At 31.1% G+C, this 18,464-nt stretch overlaps 1 protein-coding gene across 4 annotated transcripts in view; it reads left to right on the top strand.

Annotated features, from left to right (window-relative positions):
• Nucleotides 1-18,464, top strand: part of LOC139490773 (uncharacterized) — a 97,329-nt gene that overhangs the window by 67,179 nt on the left and 11,686 nt on the right. For 3 of the 4 annotated variants that reach the window (XM_071277760.1, XM_071277761.1, XM_071277763.1), the window contains 20 exons: nucleotides 340-471; nucleotides 2,094-2,174; nucleotides 2,551-2,783; nucleotides 4,163-4,198; nucleotides 6,240-6,439; nucleotides 6,950-7,078; nucleotides 7,481-7,589; nucleotides 7,811-7,996; nucleotides 8,974-9,129; nucleotides 9,588-9,800; nucleotides 10,354-10,499; nucleotides 10,778-10,963; nucleotides 11,557-11,668; nucleotides 11,900-12,073; nucleotides 12,416-12,660; nucleotides 13,018-13,077; nucleotides 15,580-15,802; nucleotides 16,093-16,281; nucleotides 17,237-17,434; nucleotides 18,199-18,315. In XM_071277760.1, coding sequence (XP_071133861.1) covers nucleotides 340-471; nucleotides 2,094-2,174; nucleotides 2,551-2,783; nucleotides 4,163-4,198; nucleotides 6,240-6,439; nucleotides 6,950-7,078; nucleotides 7,481-7,589; nucleotides 7,811-7,996; nucleotides 8,974-9,129; nucleotides 9,588-9,800; nucleotides 10,354-10,499; nucleotides 10,778-10,963; nucleotides 11,557-11,668; nucleotides 11,900-12,073; nucleotides 12,416-12,660; nucleotides 13,018-13,077; nucleotides 15,580-15,802; nucleotides 16,093-16,281; nucleotides 17,237-17,434; nucleotides 18,199-18,315 — 3,125 coding nt within the window. The remainder of the gene's footprint in view (nucleotides 1-339; nucleotides 472-2,093; nucleotides 2,175-2,550; nucleotides 2,784-4,162; nucleotides 4,199-6,239; nucleotides 6,440-6,949; nucleotides 7,079-7,480; nucleotides 7,590-7,810; nucleotides 7,997-8,973; nucleotides 9,130-9,587; nucleotides 9,801-10,353; nucleotides 10,500-10,777; nucleotides 10,964-11,556; nucleotides 11,669-11,899; nucleotides 12,074-12,415; nucleotides 12,661-13,017; nucleotides 13,078-15,579; nucleotides 15,803-16,092; nucleotides 16,282-17,236; nucleotides 17,435-18,198; nucleotides 18,316-18,464) is intronic. The other variant, XM_071277762.1, reaches the window with a different exon arrangement.

The following is an 18,464-nucleotide window of genomic DNA, read 5'->3' as shown; positions in this document are numbered from 1 at the left end:
GCAATCAGTTGTTATGGCCTTCAGGTCATAGATACATTCTAAAAATCTGGAATACATTCAACAGTGTCAAAGGATCTAACATAAGATTATCACACAGGTTACATCCAAATATATATACAGAGGAAACTGTTTAATTACAGAAAAACAATAAAAAATAAACAAATTTTATAAAAAGAAAACAGGTAAAGCAAATAATTATATATTTTCCATTTAATTATATATGACACCAAGAAACTTTAACTTCTTCAAACCAGCTAAACCAATGTCATTTTTTCTTTCTTTCTCAAAAATGTATAATACTTAAATCAGTTGTAATGTTTTAATTGATTGTTTTTACAGGTAAAAAAGATGGAGGTTTTGACCGTGCTCAATGGAAGAATATCCAGATGACAATGAACGATTCTCAGAAGTTTGTTGACATGTTACACAATGTACCATGGGAAGATGGTTTAATGGACGATGTCCTTAGAGGTAGGTATTACAAAACATGTATAACAAAATGTCAGAGAGACAGTAACCCAGAAAACATACAGCTTGTGGTCTAATAGAAACTGGTAACCATCCGATTTTTAACCGGATTTTTGTGACAAAAATGTCGGTTATTGATTTTGGGATGTACGGCAGGCGGCCAGAGGCGAGCGGCCGGGCAGTCAGTCAGGCGGGCCGGCAGGCTGGCGGGCGGCAATCAAATGTTGTCCGTGCATTAACTCATGAACCGTTTAACCAAAGCTTTTAAAATTTTAATATGTTGTTACTGACAACTAAATGAAGGTCAAGTTCAATAATGGCGATTTTGACTTTTACCGTTCAGGAGTTATGGTTCTTGAAAGATTGAAAAATGGAGTTTCCAGTCGTGTCCGTGCATTTACGCATGAACTGTTCTACCAAAGCTTCCCAAATTTTAATATGTTTGTTACCGAAACAAAATGGAGGTCAAGTTCAATAATGATGATTTTGACTTTTACGGTTCAGGAGTTAAGGTTTTTGAAAGATTGAAAAATGGAGTTTCCAGTCGTGTCCGTGCATTTACGCATGAACTGTTCTACCAAAGCTTCCCAAATTTTAATATATTGTTACTGATGACAAAATGGAGGTCAAGTTTTATAATGACGATTTTGACTTTTACCGTTCAGGAGTTATGGTTCTTGAAAGATTGAAAAATGGTGTTTCCAGTCGTGTCCATGCATTTTCTCATAAACCATTCAACCAAAGCTTTTGAAATTTTAATATGTTGTTACTGATGACAAAATAGAGGTCAAGTTCAATAATGAAGATTTTGACTTTTACCGTTCAGGAGTTATGGTTCTTGAAAGATCGTAAAAGGGTGTTCCATTCACTTTGTTGCATTTACTAATGAACCATTCAATCTAAGCTTTTCAAATTTTAATATGTTGATACTGTCTACAAAATGGAGGTCAAATTTGATATTGACGATTTTCACTTTCAGCATTCATCAGTTATGGTTCTTGTGATATTGCCAGGACACAAATAAATGTTAATATATCCGGTTTGCTGTCGTTGTGACAGCCTCTTGTATATGATTAAAATTTAAATATTTAATTGTAAAGTGCAAATTGATATCATGCTGAATTAAACAATTAGTGCAACTATTATATGTTATCAAACACTTGTAAAGGTTATGAAATTGAAAGCAGTAATTTCCTGTCAGTTCGATTAACAAAACGAATCCATAGTTATTCATTCTTTAATGTTAAAGCAAAACTTCCAGTTTTAATTTTGTCAATTTGAAAGAAATGTTAGCAATGTCTGAAAAATTATAACAATTTTAAACTGTTGCCTTCCTTAAGGTTTTTTTTTAGTTTTAGTTTTGCAACTTATATTAATCCCTTTCCACTTTGCGGGTGAAAACTGGTAAGAAATATGCTTAGTAAATGTGATGAAACAGCAATACCAGTTCATTGATGCTATGAATGTAGTTTGACATGGACAATTTGAAAAGGGACACAAACTTTTAAATAATCTCAAAATGACCGAAATTGTGTAAAAAATTCCCAGATCCTTGTAGATGAGCTTTTCACTCCTGTTTGCCTTTTTAACACAATGTAATGTAAGCTTGATTTTTGTATTTCCAGCTGTTGAAAGTTACCTATCTGCCAACAAGGATGGAAACCTTGGTGTTACTGGGGAAGGAACATTACTTGATCATGCTCAAGGTTAGACAATATTATCAATAGATTTTTAAAAATATCAAAAGAAATGGCAGTGTCATGCAGATAACAGGTTTCTACAATAATAGAACCACTCCACTCAAATTATTCACAATCTATTCTCCCTTATTGAATGGAAATTTTCTTATTTCCTTAACTCTGCTACATGCATTATTTTATATTTTATCTTTACATATGAATAACCAAACAAAAGTAAGGATAAGTGCAGAAAACTTATTTCAATTCAATTGGGATCAATTTGGTATATATTTTTGGTGTCGCACGTTAGACGCGGACGGGCTACCACGGGTCTCTCGACCATCGAGGCCAGCAAAGTGTATCCTCGGTAAAAAAATTATAAATGTATCTGTGTTATTTGTAGACGTTCAGTTTACTGCCAGGAAAAGGTCTCCTTCACCAGACAACACAAAAGGTATTACCATAGCTGCAGCCAAATATTCAAGTGAGGACTGTGCTACTCTGGTCCAGTATACCATAGCTATTGTAGAGTTCTCCAGACTATGTGGTCCCTTGAAGGGAGCCTTGGAGAATTTACATGGATTAGAGAGAGAGATAGAAGAGAATGAGAGATTACAGAAAGAAAAGGAAGAAGAGGTAAGCACTTTATTCATTGATATGAAAACATATCTATTGTCTTGGATACTGTCTCACCGCTTTAAATCACAATATTTATTTTTCAGTTTCACTGTAAATCATGGCATGTTTTTCATTCATTATGAATCAGTTTGTAATTTTATAGTGTTAAACAAAAAAAACTTTTATGGGCAAACTTAGATTAAGCTTGAACTCCTAGTTGCTTTCTTCTCCTGATACTATTATAATTACATGATCACCAAAATGATGATAGGCTGGCTATTTCTATGGACTTCTATTATATGTGTTTTGCTCTGAGTACAGACAGCATAGCGTCTAGTGTTATGGACTTGTCAATCTCTTTGATATGTATTTTGTTCTGAGTACAAATGGCATAAAAATACCTTTGAATATCTTTGGAGAGTATATATTAAACATCCACAATTAATTTATTTAGGAATTAGGCCAGAATCAAAGAGAGGTAATACACAGTATATATATCATGTTGTATATCTTGCTGAATGATAAATATTGCATTCATGTTTACATGTATATATCTCTTGTTCAGTCATTCTGGAAAGATTGACTTCTGTACATTCATTGTTTAAAATTTATCTATTTGTATACATGCAGTAAATGTTATATTATTTGTTCTAACAAGTTTGTTTGATCTGGTGATGGACACATCCGCAGAGTTTTATATTTGTTTTCAATCACCTTTATTGTCTCCCTGCTAGGAGGTTCTGACAGCAAGACATGGTTACCTTTTATGTCTATGGAGGTTTTTTAAGTTGAATAAATTCATCATTTCTTTTTAAGAAATAACAAACTTTAAATGGAACCATTAGATATTTCAAGAATGTTAAGTTTTCTCATCTGATTACATAAAAAATATCTATGCATATAAAAAAAATTGTTTGTATGAAAAAAATCTAAATCAGAGAATAATTTACACAACACATTGGTCACATGTTTATCATTAGTTCACACTTACTTAATCAGAGAATAATTTACACAACACGTTGGTCACATGTTTATCATTGGGAGTTCACACTTACTTATTCACAAGTCTATTTAATATTTAGAGAAGATTAAGAAAGTTACTTATGAAAGAGGTAGCTATATATAGTTTGAAAAGTGGACATTTTTCTTACCATTTTAATGTTGAATGGACTTCAGTGACCGCATGATGCTTTCTCTTATAAACAAACTAAGGCATGAAATTTATAGGACTTAGCATGAAGTCCTCCTCCTGTGACATACTGATATATACCTTCTTATGGAAGTGAAATGTTTTCAATGAATCTGTGTTATCACAACCAAATTGAGAACAGCTAACCGATTTCAGCACATGGTGTGTGTTTATTTAACTAACTGTTTATAACTAACTTTTAACACAGATCTCCAAAAAGCTGAAACTTAGTAGGAAAAGAAAGGTTTGTTGTAGGAAGAATGTTATATCAGTGTTTGAAAAAGGACAAATATGATGTTGATCGATAAGGCTTTCCTATATCACTTATGAAAAGAATGTGTTAGACTATTGTGGATTCATTATTATTTGTGCAATAACATATTTTCTGAGTTTTAAAGTTAAAGGTACAAATACAAATAAAAATTCAATTCCAAGAAGGACGCATTTTCTATCAGCTTGCATTCAGACTTTTGCAAAACCTGAATGTCAAACATCAACAAAAATACAGTTAAATTTCTTCTAAATGCTTAAAAAAAGGGTTCTTATGAAAATTGAATGTAACCCACATCAACTACTCTATGAAATGTATAAGAAATATATTTTTTTAAAGCTTATGAGAGGGGATCCATATCCTGGTTCTCATATTTTAATGGACAGTTTATTAGATTTTTTATCAAAAATAAACTGATAAACAATCATTCTTTCTTATAGATTTTTTTTTGGAAATAATAGAAATCTATATTTGTATTCAGTCTTTATGAAATTTTGATTCAAAATGAAAAAATCACTATAATTTTTATTCATCTTGACAGAAAGGTCTTTAGATTCCAAAGTTATACTAGATTGTTTTTATGAGATCAGCAATAATTGACTGTTTCAAACACTGTTCATGTAAATCTCTTATGTTGTATCACAGATTATTGCATGACTTTTCCATGTTTGTAGATTTCTTGACATTAAGTCTTCTGTTTTGTTTTTGTTTGTTTTATAATTAATATTATGCGTTAGTTTACTTATAGGAATGATTTTTAAATGTATATTTGAAATAATTGTTGACAACTGTAAGATCAGATCTAAATTATCTAAGATGGATGTGTACCGCGTATTTGAAAAAAACTGTAGACATAATTTAATCTTCCTACAATTTGTATTCAGGAAATGACACATCTGTAAAAAAAGGTAAAAAGTCATCTTGAAGAAAGTTTGTGTTCTTAAACATGGACACAGTTTCAAAAATATAAGGAATACCTGGATTCTAATACTAAATTCTTTTTTCAATTTTTGAACACTGATGAGTTTACCATCATGTCTACAATACAAGTAAAGTACCTGTACTCCTGTTATGTTTTTCAATTAATTTTAAATAAATAAAAACATACTTTTGATTAACAAGTTTTAGAAATTACTTGAGTTAGTAATTGTCCAAAATATTTTACAGAGCATGTTTGCTACATTAAAGGTATCAATGTTTTAATTTCTTGGACTGGTTTTTTTTTATATTTTCTTTTATAAAGCTATTAGCTTTTTGTGGGAAAATAGGATTTATCTTGAGTTAAGATTCTTTTAAATGTATTAAACTTTATTTCTCTATTAGTAAATGTATAACTGGAACCCATATTTTGTGTACCTACATTTTTTTAATGTACCAAATTTTGATGTAGTTTATAACCTCCCTTTCCAAATAAGTAGTAAATTAGCATGTTATTATACATGGACTGTAGTTATGATAAAAGGCTGTAGTGGAATTAAAGCATTGTGGATTTGGGATTTATTGTTAAGAAATAATGATCATAATAAAAATCATTACAAGGTATTGTTTTTGAAATTGTACGAAATTCATGTTTTGTTTATAGGTGATTTTGCTTTCAATGATTACACAACATTCATTATATAAAATAGAAATGTCAATCTTATTGTTTGAGCTTAATAATTGGTAAATATATCGATGATAGAAAAAACAAAGGCACTTGAAAAAAACAAACTTTTATGAACTAATGTACATAAATAAGATTTCTCACATTTAAGATTCTATGCCCAGTATAAAGTCACACTTACTAATATAATCTCTGTTTTTTTTGTTTGAATGTTTAACTGAAAACAAAACTGGTTTTTTAATAAAGATTTTCTTATTCTTCAGTCATACTTCCATTCTCAATTTTATTTCATTCTTTTTATTAGAACTTCCTCAAGTACTACAATAAAGACATTGCTAGACAGCAATGGTTAAAGGTTTTCTTCTGCACCACTTGTTTATTAATATTGACAAACAATTTCTCATTGTACAGCAAGGAGATGAGGAGACCAAACGTGACGCCACACCTGAACCTGAACAGGAATATACGGCAGACGATCTTTCCAAACTACAGGACGACGTCAATAATCTACAACAACAGTTTGATCAATCTGTCACAGAGAAACATAATCTGGAAACAGAATTAACATCCATGAACCAGAGGCTGAAAGCTGCTACAGACCTTATTGACAGGTAATCATTTTGAAATATAGTTCTTTGGATTAATTATGATTGGGATACCAATTTAATTGATTTCTTTAGGTATGGAAAACCCTGAATTTAGAGGTTCAATGAACAACACATTTTCTATAGCCTTGCATGCAGACCTTTGCAAAACCATGAATTTAAATTTCTGACATTCTGAAATATTCTTAATCCACAAAAGTTAATGTCCACTAAAATAAATGAATCCACAGTACCTTGAACTACCATGTAAAAAAGTGTAGCTATCGTCATACATTAAATTATGATACAAATGTTTGATTTGATAATTGTTTCAATTATAAATTTTACAATAACAATTTTAGCATAACAGAGTGTGCCACATGCACTCTGCGTAAACCAACATTTACAGATAGTTAAAATATCTTCACTTTTATTGTAGTAAAAGTATTTAACTTTATCATCTATGTTTTTACAAAATTAAGCTGATGTGTAAATTGATTGATAATATGTTTAACTTATTGTTTATTTATATTATAGTTTGTATGGCCAAGAACTTGAATGGAGAAAATTTGTAAAGGAGAATGACAGCAATGATTTATTGTTAGCCAACTGTATCACTGCTGCTGCTTTCCTGGTCTACTGTGGCTCTGCTAATATGGATACAAGGTACAAAAAATAACATCCAAATTAGATATTCTTGTTAATCTTTAGATGTAAAATGATACTTCAATGAAGTTAGATGAATCCACCTAATTTATATACTATGAATTTTCTAAAATTTTCTGAAAAACAGAATCAAATACATATCTATAAGATTAAATCAATGATTGAGACATATGCATGAGATGATACAGTCAGAAGACTACATATTTCTATGAAAACTATTATATAATTTAAAAAGTGGGCTTAAATTGCATCCACCTGTCTGTCCTTAAAAATTTTAATAATTTTGTCTCACTTTTCTCAAAATTCATGGAACAGAATAAATTCATTCTGGAGATAACATATTCTTCTTGCATTTTACTACATGTAATATATATTGTACATTTCTGTATTTTTCTATTGAAGGAAAAGAATGGGAGAATTTTTCATGCAAGTTTGTGAACATCATGGGATGCCCATGCCAAACAGGAAGTTATTTAAAGAGTTGACATTGGTGGATTTCCTCTGTAAACAAGTATGCAGGAAAATTATCAGAATATTTTTCACCATTCTCTTCTCATTGAACTAATAGTATTGGTTTTTTTCACAGAAATTTCATAACATATAATTATTTAAACAGGTAAATTAAACCATTTTTAAACGATTAAGAACTAAATATATCTTTTTAAATGATAAAAAGGTAAAGCTGGATTAAAATTTCAATTTTTTTAATCTTTTTTTTCTTCTATTTTTTAGCTTGACCTTATGGAATTGGAGATAAAACAGTTACCAACCACACCGCTGATGTTAGAGAATGCTGCTTTCCTGATGCAAGAAGACTATGTGAATGCCTGGCCATTGATCTGTGATCCGACCAGTAGAGTGTTGGATTGGTTGTATCAGTATAAAAGAGATAAAGGACTGGTTGTTGTTCGATACAGTGTAAGTAAAAAATATACTCTTTTTCACCTTTGGTATCTCTTTATCATCCGTTTTAATGTGATAAGTTACTTAGTCCATTCATTTGGTCATCCAGCAAATATGTAAGTCCAACTTTTCCCAGGTTCTAATGAATGTAATGACTTCATAATTGGCCCGCACACTAAAAGTGATTAGTCGTCATATGTGAGAGCTTTTGAGATCTGCCAGACACATATTTATTGTTTTCTGATACTATGTCGAGTATGCTTAGCATGACATTATGTTTGGTCTTGCAGAATATATGTAGTTTCTGTTTAAATGTATTCACAACATTTATACACCGTGGGTGATTTAGAGATTGAAGATTGCATATTAACCTCTAAATTGCCTTTGGTTACTTTTGTCATTGGATGCTGTCTTATATTGATATATACCCAACATCTCCTTTTATTCATTCACACTGAATTTGTCAAAAGGAATAACTTTTTATTTCTTACTCTTTATTCCCAAGCATTACAATAAAATTGAGAATGAAAATGGGGAATGTGTCAGAGACAACAACCCGACCATAAATAAACAACAGCAGAAGGTCACCAACAGGTCTTCAATGTAGCGAAAAATTCCCGCACCCGGAGGCGTCCTTCAGCTGGCCCCTAAACAAATATATGCTAGTTCAGTGATAATGAAAGCCATACTAATTTCCAAATTGTACACAAGAAACTAAAATTAAAATAATACAAGACTAACAAAGGCCAGAGGCTCCTGACTTGGGACAGGTGCAAAAATGCGGCTAATGGTTGTAATTACATTGTATATAAGAAATTTCATCAAAATATAAATCAAATATTCCTAGCATTGATTTATAAAATACTATATGCAGAAGTTGTAATTTGTATAAAATATTGAGACTATTTTTGTAAAATGTGATGTAGCTACTACTCTTTTCATTACAAATGATTTACATACAAATTAAGATGTACAATACTTTTCTCTTTTAGGAAATAAGATCTCAGTTTGAGAATTGTTTAGCAGATGGTAGTCCATTATTTATAACAGACTGCGACCTTGCAGAACTAGCCAATGACAAGAGGTTTATTGATGCATTACAGAATTGTTCACAGTTTATCCATGGGAAAACTAGATTCAAAATTACAGTAAGTTTTTATAAAAATTCATTCAAGAATATAACTATTTTTAAGCAGTTTGTGATCAATCATTATTATTCATGCACTATATTGGCTATATTGCAATCGCTGTGTCTGCTCGTCTGTTCAACAAACATTTCTGTGACAATTTTTTTTTCTCAGAAATTTATATAGTAGAGTAACTCAATTCATATCTGTTAAACAGCTTAAACTTAAAAAACTTTCTTATCCATTCCTCCAATACTATTATACTGAATATTTGGTTAGCAGCTTGAAAGTGATGATCTGATTGACACATACTTTCTGTTTTCCAATACTTTGAAATATGAGTACACTTTTAATAACAATACTATGCAAGAGCATATAAATATATAATGGCGGCTTTCAAATACATATTATGTAACTTTATACATTTGACTGGTCTTGAGAATTGGTTTCAAAAATAAATGTTTTCTATGTTTCCACAGGTTGAGGACCATGAGGTAGAGTGTGATCCTAAGTTCAGACTATTCCTCCACACTACAGTAGAACCACACAATGTACCACAGACACTGGCTGCCTATTGTACAGTACTGTACTTCCAACAGAGCAGACATTGTCTAGAGGTTGAACTAATGGAAAGGTTTAAAGCCAAGAAGGAGAAATCAAGGAGCGAAGAGGAGAGACAAGCTCTTAGAGTGGTAAGTTGAAACTCAGAAAGGAAAGATAAAATATGGATCTTGACCTGCAACACATAAATAAGATTTTCCTGTAATTGAGAAGAGATTTTGTTAGTTTTTGCTATCGAATTTTTTTAGTTGACTTTCACAATCCACAAATAAGAACCTATTACTTGGAGTGTGACATGAATTTTGCTCTTGGAAAACTTCTGATTGTAAAATTGTCATTGACAACTAAAATGCCAATTTACATTAAAGAAAAAAATACATCTTAGTAATTATTTAAGACATGCACATTGATGAACTGAGTCTAATAAGTAATGCTTATAACATAACAATTAAAAGACAAACTTTTCCCTCCTTAACAATTTCGATACCAGAAAAAGAGATAATTGAACTGATTTCTGTTCTTTGGTTGGGTTATTGTCTCTTAGACACATTATAAAACTACCATTTTCAAAACCTTTGCAGTTTATATTCAAGAAAAGAAAACCAAATTATGATAAAGATGTATGGATGGAAAACTGTTTGCTTTCTAGCCTCTCTACTAATTTCATAAAATATCATTTTTTAGGAGAAAAAAGAGAATATGATAGAGATGGAGAGATTAGAGTTTCGTCTGAGAGAGAACTTGTCTAGTGATGTCAGGTTGATGAATGATTTACCTGCTACAAAGAAAATGACAGATCTAAAGAAGATGTATGATGAAGCTGTTGACAGGTAAGAAGAGAAAATTACCGTCATTAAAATACCAGTAAAAAAAATATTTTTGTTAAATTTCTGTCCCCCTTTCCGGAAAATATAAGGAAGTGTAATTAGTAGATTAAGATTTATATCAAATTCCTGTCAATGTCAAACTTATCGAACAGCCTAAGTTCATTGTGCTTTTATAAACCAACCTTCATAACAATCACAAGAACTTATACTTTAAGCTTAAAAAATTGTTTCAAATGTAAAATGATAAGCTTATATTAAAATTGATTGTTTCATTTTTGTAGTCAAAGTAGAGTAGAAGAGAGACAAGGTGAACTTACAAAGAACACTGATACCAACAGGAACGTAGCCGTCAGAGCTGCTGTGTGCTTTGATGTATCTCAGTACATGAGAGAAGTCAATGCATTGTATCAAATATCATTCACCCAGTTCCTTACATTGTTTGATTATGCCATTACACAGTCGGAACCGTAAGTTAGCCAGTTCTTTACACTGTTTTCTTATATGCCAGTCATTTATCTAGTTATTTTTAAAATTATTTGATAACACTCTTGTGCCACAAGGCAATTTGGTCATTTGAACTAAATATGTTATAAAAATTTACAAGCAAAACTTAAATCATTCGCCCGGGTAAATATTCAGAAATGTAGGTCAGTTTTCAAGACCCATAATAACAGTTTGGTTATACCATCACACACAAAAAAAAGTTATCAATTGTTCAGTCAATAAGTAATAGTGTTTTTCACAGTTAGAAATTAGGGCAAATCTGCCTGTCCAAATATTATTGAGGCAATTCCTATCATTGCCTAACATTTATCTTAATAGACCATTGGAACCATTAGATTTTCTTACATACTTATGCCCTGAAGTGGTTAACATAAGACTTTAATTTTCTAAGTCAAAAAAATGAGGGAGAAAAAGAAACAAAATGAAGAAAATATCTTGAAATGCTAGTGCTGTATGTGAATTGATTACTCCAGATATTTTTGAACAAAAGAATCAATATCTAAAAGATTTGTATCAAATTCCTCTTATATTAACCGGTAGTTGAATTATTTTATAGGTCTCAAGATCAGGCTATGATTGATAAAATCACATACACCACACATAACTTTGTAGCCAGAGGACTAATGGAGAGAGACAGACACCTCTTTTCACTTCTCTTAGCTATTGAGGTAAGTTAACATGTATAGAGTTTTAAATGAGGTCTATCTGGATGCTCTTTTTGAATCAGTCTTGAGTTTTGAGTATAATATAAAATGTGTAGCCTGCTTTATTCTAGTCAGTGAAATATAAGGATACTGAGGTCAAAACGATTATGGAAAAGTAAATTTGAGAGTTAAGAGATTTTATTATCTCCCCTTTCTAAAAATACATTAGGTTATAATTGATTGCTTTATTTACAGGTTGAAGATTCCTTAGGCAATGTTGGAGTAGGAGAAAGAGAATTCCTTATCTCTCCTAACTATGGATCTGTTGTTATGTCAGCTTTAGGATATACACAGCCTACTGATAGTAAAATTCTACAACAGAAAAATACATTTGCTTGGATGCACGAAGAACAGTTCCATAATCTACAGGTTTGTGTTATTTTTAAATCTGATTTCAAATATTTTTTTTGAAGTAATATAACATTTTAGATTACAAGCTTGCTTATGACATGATACATTTAAAACTTTCTCAGACAGATTTTGTTTACTGTTACTTAGTAAAATAAAATTTGTTTGATGACTTGAAATGAATTTAAGTGACACACAATGTCTAGAAGAAATTATAGTTCAGTTTAAGTACACAGACCTATGATTAATTCAGATTTCTAAACATAACAAAAGTACTCTGTTATGGTAATTGGTTGCTGAAATATCTAGGCTAATCTGTGTCTACATTATTTGCTGCAAAAACAAATTTGTGACATTTTTTAGGTATTGGCTACACACTTTGAATGGTTCCAAGACATGTTTGATAAAATGCCGAAGGACGGTCGTGAATCACCATGGCGTAATTTTGCTGACCCCCAAATCACTGTGGCAGGAGAAACTCAGCCATTGCCAGATAAATTTGATGAACATTGTAAGAACTTGCAATGGTTGTGTGTGATGAGGGCTGCCCGTAGTGATCGACTCATGCAGGCATCCACACTGTTCATCAATAGAGTACTAGGAAAGAAGTGAGTAGAATTACTACCCTCAGTCACTTAGTTAAAAAAGAATTTGTTTTTTACCCAAAATGTTATTTATGTTCTTTTCTCAGAATGTAACCAGATTGCAGCTAGACACTGTGCTTTGTTATGTTGACTTTTTATAATTTCATTTGATATTCACTTTTGTGCACTCAATACATTATAATGTTCACAGTTTATTTTTCACTTTTAATATCTTAATTGATTGTAACTATATAATATAGAAAAATTGATGTAAAAGTGTTTCTAATATAAACAAAAGTTTCAGGAAAGTCATGCTTATAATAAAAAATATTTTTCCTGGTTTTCTGAGGAATTTTACAATGAACCTTATTGTCTTTTTAGGAGTGCGTATCTGAGAAATAGGAGACCAACACTAAATAAATTCACCCATTATCTTTTCACGTAATGTCTTAATTAAACAATGGATCTAGACAGCTTAGTGCTATATTATGTACAGTAGTTAGCTTTATATTATGGAACTTTTAAAGGGGTCAAACACTTTCATTCCTTCTCTTGTTCATATGGAAATATTACTATCTTGGTAAATTTAAAAACTTTGGGAAATTAACTTAAAACCAACACACATTAGAATTCTATTTAGAAGTCATTTCCAACTTACATAAAGTATTTCTTTAGCAGGCAGGTTTTACTTGAAAAAACGTATGCATCATGAACTTTATTATGAAATATATTTGTTTTTATGTAATATGATATATTAGCATAGTGTATATTACAATTGTTTAACCTTCAACGTTATTTATTAGTGCTAGTCAATTTTATAGTTATATAGTAAACTTTAAGATATTGATACATGTATTTTAGAGTAGAATGGATATTTCAGTTGTTATAATTAGACTGGCAAAATGAACCACTCAAAATATTTGGAAATTATTGGCTTAAACTGCCGGAGGAATATGTAGAAGTAATTGTCTATATACTGACTTAATTTTTCTGGATATGTTGATTTTGAATGATTATTTGTGTGCTTCAAGTCAAAGTAAATCTGCTTACAAAGAAATACAAGTCTGCAATCACAAACAAATAGAAATGATAAATAAATGAACACAGGCAATTTTGTAACACGTTTCCTCATGGAAATTTTAAGCGCTTTCTGCCCTCAAATTAAAAAGTCAACTTTTTTGGCTCTGTTTTACTCTGCTTAAATTTCTTGTTTTTCTGGTTTTCTCAAAATGATACCCTCTTATAACTTACACTTTATTTTAAAAAGAAAGTAAAAGAATATTGTGTAAATATTTTTCTCCGATACCCCTATTATGTCCTTAGATACACAAAGTAAAACAGTTACTATTTTGTTTAATAAGTCTTCAATGCTAAAGTAGACTTTTATGTTTTAATAGACATCAGGATGTAGATGCGACTGAACGTTGGTAAGCAGCATGCAGTGTGTGACAGCATGTCATAAGCATTCATTGCACTGTAGCTGTGTGATAATTACACATAACTCCATAGTGGGCGTGTACAAAATTATGTGTGCTGCTTTTATGGATTGGGTCAATATTAATATAGCCATAGGCAAAGATATATACTCGGGCAACAAGAGTGGGCAAAATATTTGATCACTAAACCTTAATTATCAATCAAGTAATTTATGTTGACAGGTGGTTGGTTGTGAAGAAGATCATGAAGTCACTTTGATTTAATTGGTTAATAATATTTGATTGGTGTTATGTTTTTACATACTGCTATATCCCATACATTTCAGCTGAAGGAACTTTGGATGTCCCATTATAAATAGGAGGGTTAGGGCCAATAATCCTGATAAAACTGTGTGTACAGGAATTTGATACTTACTTTGATTATTATGTCTGATAATTAATTTCCTCTTATTTTCGACAAATGATTGGTCTTTTTGTGTTTTGAAATGTTGTGAGTTATGTACAGTTTATATTTCTAGTTCTAACTTTTTAAGATCTGTAACTTTGATCTGGTAATTACGCCCATTCCTATTTGTGTTTAATCTGCATCATGCATACATCAAGTTTAAAAGGCTGAAAGGGATGCATGTCTTTGTCTTAAGACCTTTTTATAAGCCCAAGACTATGGAACATAACATGGTATTTATAAAGTCAATGCTTTGTTGTATTGTGTGGTAGAAGCTTGTAGCAATGATTTATAGCAACACTACAAAGGTAGAGTGCACCAATCCTCTCCAAAGTCCACAGTATCTGATGAGGAGTTATAATCTATAGAGTTGAAACACGCCAAAATTACCCATGTTAGACACGTAATGGACATTGTCCACTTGTATTGGTCATGTCTACAATCAATATTATTATGATTGTTGTCCTGCTTTTTTTAAAAGAATGTTTAGAACATATAATTGATTATAAACAATATCAACCATTTTTTTTTCTAAACATGTAAAAAATGTAAAAACTATGGATAGAAGCAGTATAGTTTTACACATACCAATGACTTGGAATATTATGTTAACAATTTGTCATTTTGCTGTTTTAACAGTTAATTTCTAACTGCTACTAATTAAAGATTTTTTTAGCTGAATTTTAAGATTTTTTGATAATTAAATTTGATTGTTTTAGTGTGTGACATTGCTAGTCAATGTGTTAAGATATAACCAGTTGAAAACACTTATTATGTTGTGTCTTGGTAACTTTCACTGAAATGTTATGTTTCCTACCTGATTTCTAACTTTCCCATACATAATATATGTTAACTGAGATAAAAAAAAAAATCGTAACATTTATTACGCTATGCATTTTAATTTTGTGCTAAGTACCTTATGATTATCTTTAATATTATTTTATTTAACATTTATTTATGTGTTTTGGTGTCTCTGTCTTCACTTTGTACTTAAACATATATAAAACATGAATATTTTGAATGTGATGATTGATGAAATAATTGATGTATTATTATTACCAGGTATTATGGCGATGTAGGAATAGACTTCACTACAATGCACAGACAGAGCTCACCTAACACGCCTGTTTTATTGTTGTACCAGTTTGAAACAGAAATGGCATACAAAGTGTTTATAGACTATGCCAACAAGAAACAGAACAAACCTGTGATAAAAACACTGACAGAGAACACGGCTGCTACAGAAAAAGCAGTGAAGCGTATCATACTTAAAGGAATGACGGAGGTATGTATAGAAATTATTCATGTAAAGGCATTGATCAGGGGGAAATAAATAAAAATTATGAAATCAAAACAATTTTATTTTGATTTGCAATTAGTTGCCAAAACTTAAGTACTAATATATTTAGATATTGAATAAAATTTAAACATTAAATTAAGTTTTGTTATGTTTGGAAGTTTTTAATCTAGATTTAAAAAAAATCAATCATGCAATTCTGCTTTTTGTCTAGCTAGAACAGTTTCATTTGAATGGTACATACAACTGCATTATATTTTATTTATTCTATTTTGTAGGGATCTTGGGTATTATTGAACAATGCCCACAATGCACCTAATGTACTGAAGAGTTTAGAGACTGTAATGACTGAGAATCCTAAACCTGACCATAACTTTAGAGTATGGATAACTTGTAGGATTAAACCAGACTATATACCCACCAGAATGTTACAGAATTCTGTCAAATGTGTTATCGATTCACCCAGGGTAGGTATAATTTAAACAAGACTTAAACTATAGTTACAGAGGATTGATATTTTGTTATCAGATAAATCTATGCTTCTATTAATTGTGAAATTTAAAAAAAAATAAGATTTACATACGTGATTTTTTTTTGTGTGTCTGGGTAGATATTATAAGTTATATGGTTCGCTACTGACCCCATACGGATCCATAGAGGGTTAGTAAAATTCATAGTGGGTGAGGCCGGAGGCCGAATCCCCTATGGATTTTATTCACCCTCTATGGTCCGTAGGGCTTCAGTAGTTAACCGTATAACAAATTTATCGCACGCTGCTAAGTTCTGTTGAAAAATAAACAATGGAACACAACAACATGGATAGATGATGTCACCATTAACGCGTCATGAACCCCCTATGAAATCTACTAACCCCATATGGTCTCATAGGGGGTCACCACGTGACGGCGTTAAACCAATCACAACGTGATATTTTTCCCGCAGTGCGATAATGATTGTTGTCGCACATCTTTAATGAAAATTTCCTAATGAAATAAGGTCAGCTTCACCATAGTTTTATGTATGATTGCCATATGTAAACTATGAAATCCAGACACGAGCTTTTGAATGTCATTTAAGAGTGATATTTACCTCTCAATATGATGGTGGAGACAAAAGGAAGTTCACACAGAAAAGTTCCTCTTGACTTATTTTTATTCAGTAATGACAAATCTGAGCACCTTAGAGTCATTGAGAATGATATATTGCATACCTCAGATGTTATGTTAAAGGTCATCACCATCACCTATTTATTTAGTAAAATAATGACTACACATGATGTATGATAGGTTAGCATCTAGTCTCATAATTATTTTTTTTAAAGAATCGAGAATACAAGGTATTGCAGGCAACTTGTTTTTTGTTTACATTTAAGTTGATATTTTTTTAAATATTGATTTTGTATATTTTTTTTCTCTGCTTTAGGTAATGAAGGACAGTTTGATACGATCATTTAACTGTTTTGACTCTGACATATTGAAGCAGTCTTCACGACAGGAATGGGCACCAATGTTACACAACTTGTGTTATGTCCATGCTGCCATACAACTCCGAGCCAGGTTTGGTATGTCTGGATGGAATGGACCCAAAGATTTCTCAAAAATAGGATACACAGAATTAATGGTAATGTATCTTGAGTAGCATATTATCTCTTAAATTAGTCTTCATACTGTAATTTGACGTGTCAACAAATTCTTCAATATTTTATTTTACATCATAGATGGGAATAGTTATATTACTTTGATCTGAGTTGTCCCCCTTTATATCTTTTTTTTATTGGAATCTCGAGCTTAATGTTTTGCAAGCTTTAACCTGATGTTAATTAATTAGCAATACTGTGGATTTATTTATTTACGTGGGTATCAATTTTTGTGGATATTTGATTTGATTTTGTGGTTTTGCCAAAGTTGGCATACAACCTGATACAAAATTTGTCATTTGTTGATGATTTAGATTCGTGGTTTATCTGTACCCGTGAAAAAACCTTGAAAATTGGTATTCAACGAAAAAATAATGAATAGACAGTAGTAACAATTATGCTATATTTGTAGATTTTCTGTTGTTCTTTTTCGTGATAATTTTCCATATCACACTTCTTGAGTGATCTAGGATTTTCCCTGTCTAGTAGAAACTAGAAAGAGAACGTATGATGTTATAAGCCTATGTCATTTACATTGTCTAGTATAATAGTGATAAACAGATTCCTAATGGTCATTTAAGCTCAAAATGTTTTTTTCACAAACTTTCATCTAGTAGCACTTACCCTTCAATGAGATTGTAACCTATACACCCTCTCATTTGAAGAACCATCCATAATCTTCAACTTTCTAGTTTTAAATTTCTTAACTTATAAAAAGAGTATATTTTGAATATTTATATTATTTCAGGAGTCCATATCTATCCTGGTATCTGAGTTTAAGGATCCATTAAGTTGTATTGCTCCAGATGGTTCACAGATGTCTAGACCAACATCATGGACAGGCCTTAGATATATGATGAGTGAAGTAAGTTTCTAAGTCTATGTTGATATAAACAGTTTAAGGAATCAGTCAACTTTTCTGGATAATTTAGGCATCATGAACACAATATTCTTGACGTGAATTATATATGAGGAATGAAAAAAGTCTTTCAGCCTTTGTTGCTATCAAATGTT

This window comes from Mytilus edulis, chromosome 10, assembly GCF_963676685.1.
Source record: "Mytilus edulis chromosome 10, xbMytEdul2.2, whole genome shotgun sequence".
Classification (NCBI taxonomy): domain Eukaryota; kingdom Metazoa; phylum Mollusca; class Bivalvia; order Mytilida; family Mytilidae; genus Mytilus; species Mytilus edulis.
This window is presented reverse-complemented; position numbering and strand designations above follow the sequence as displayed.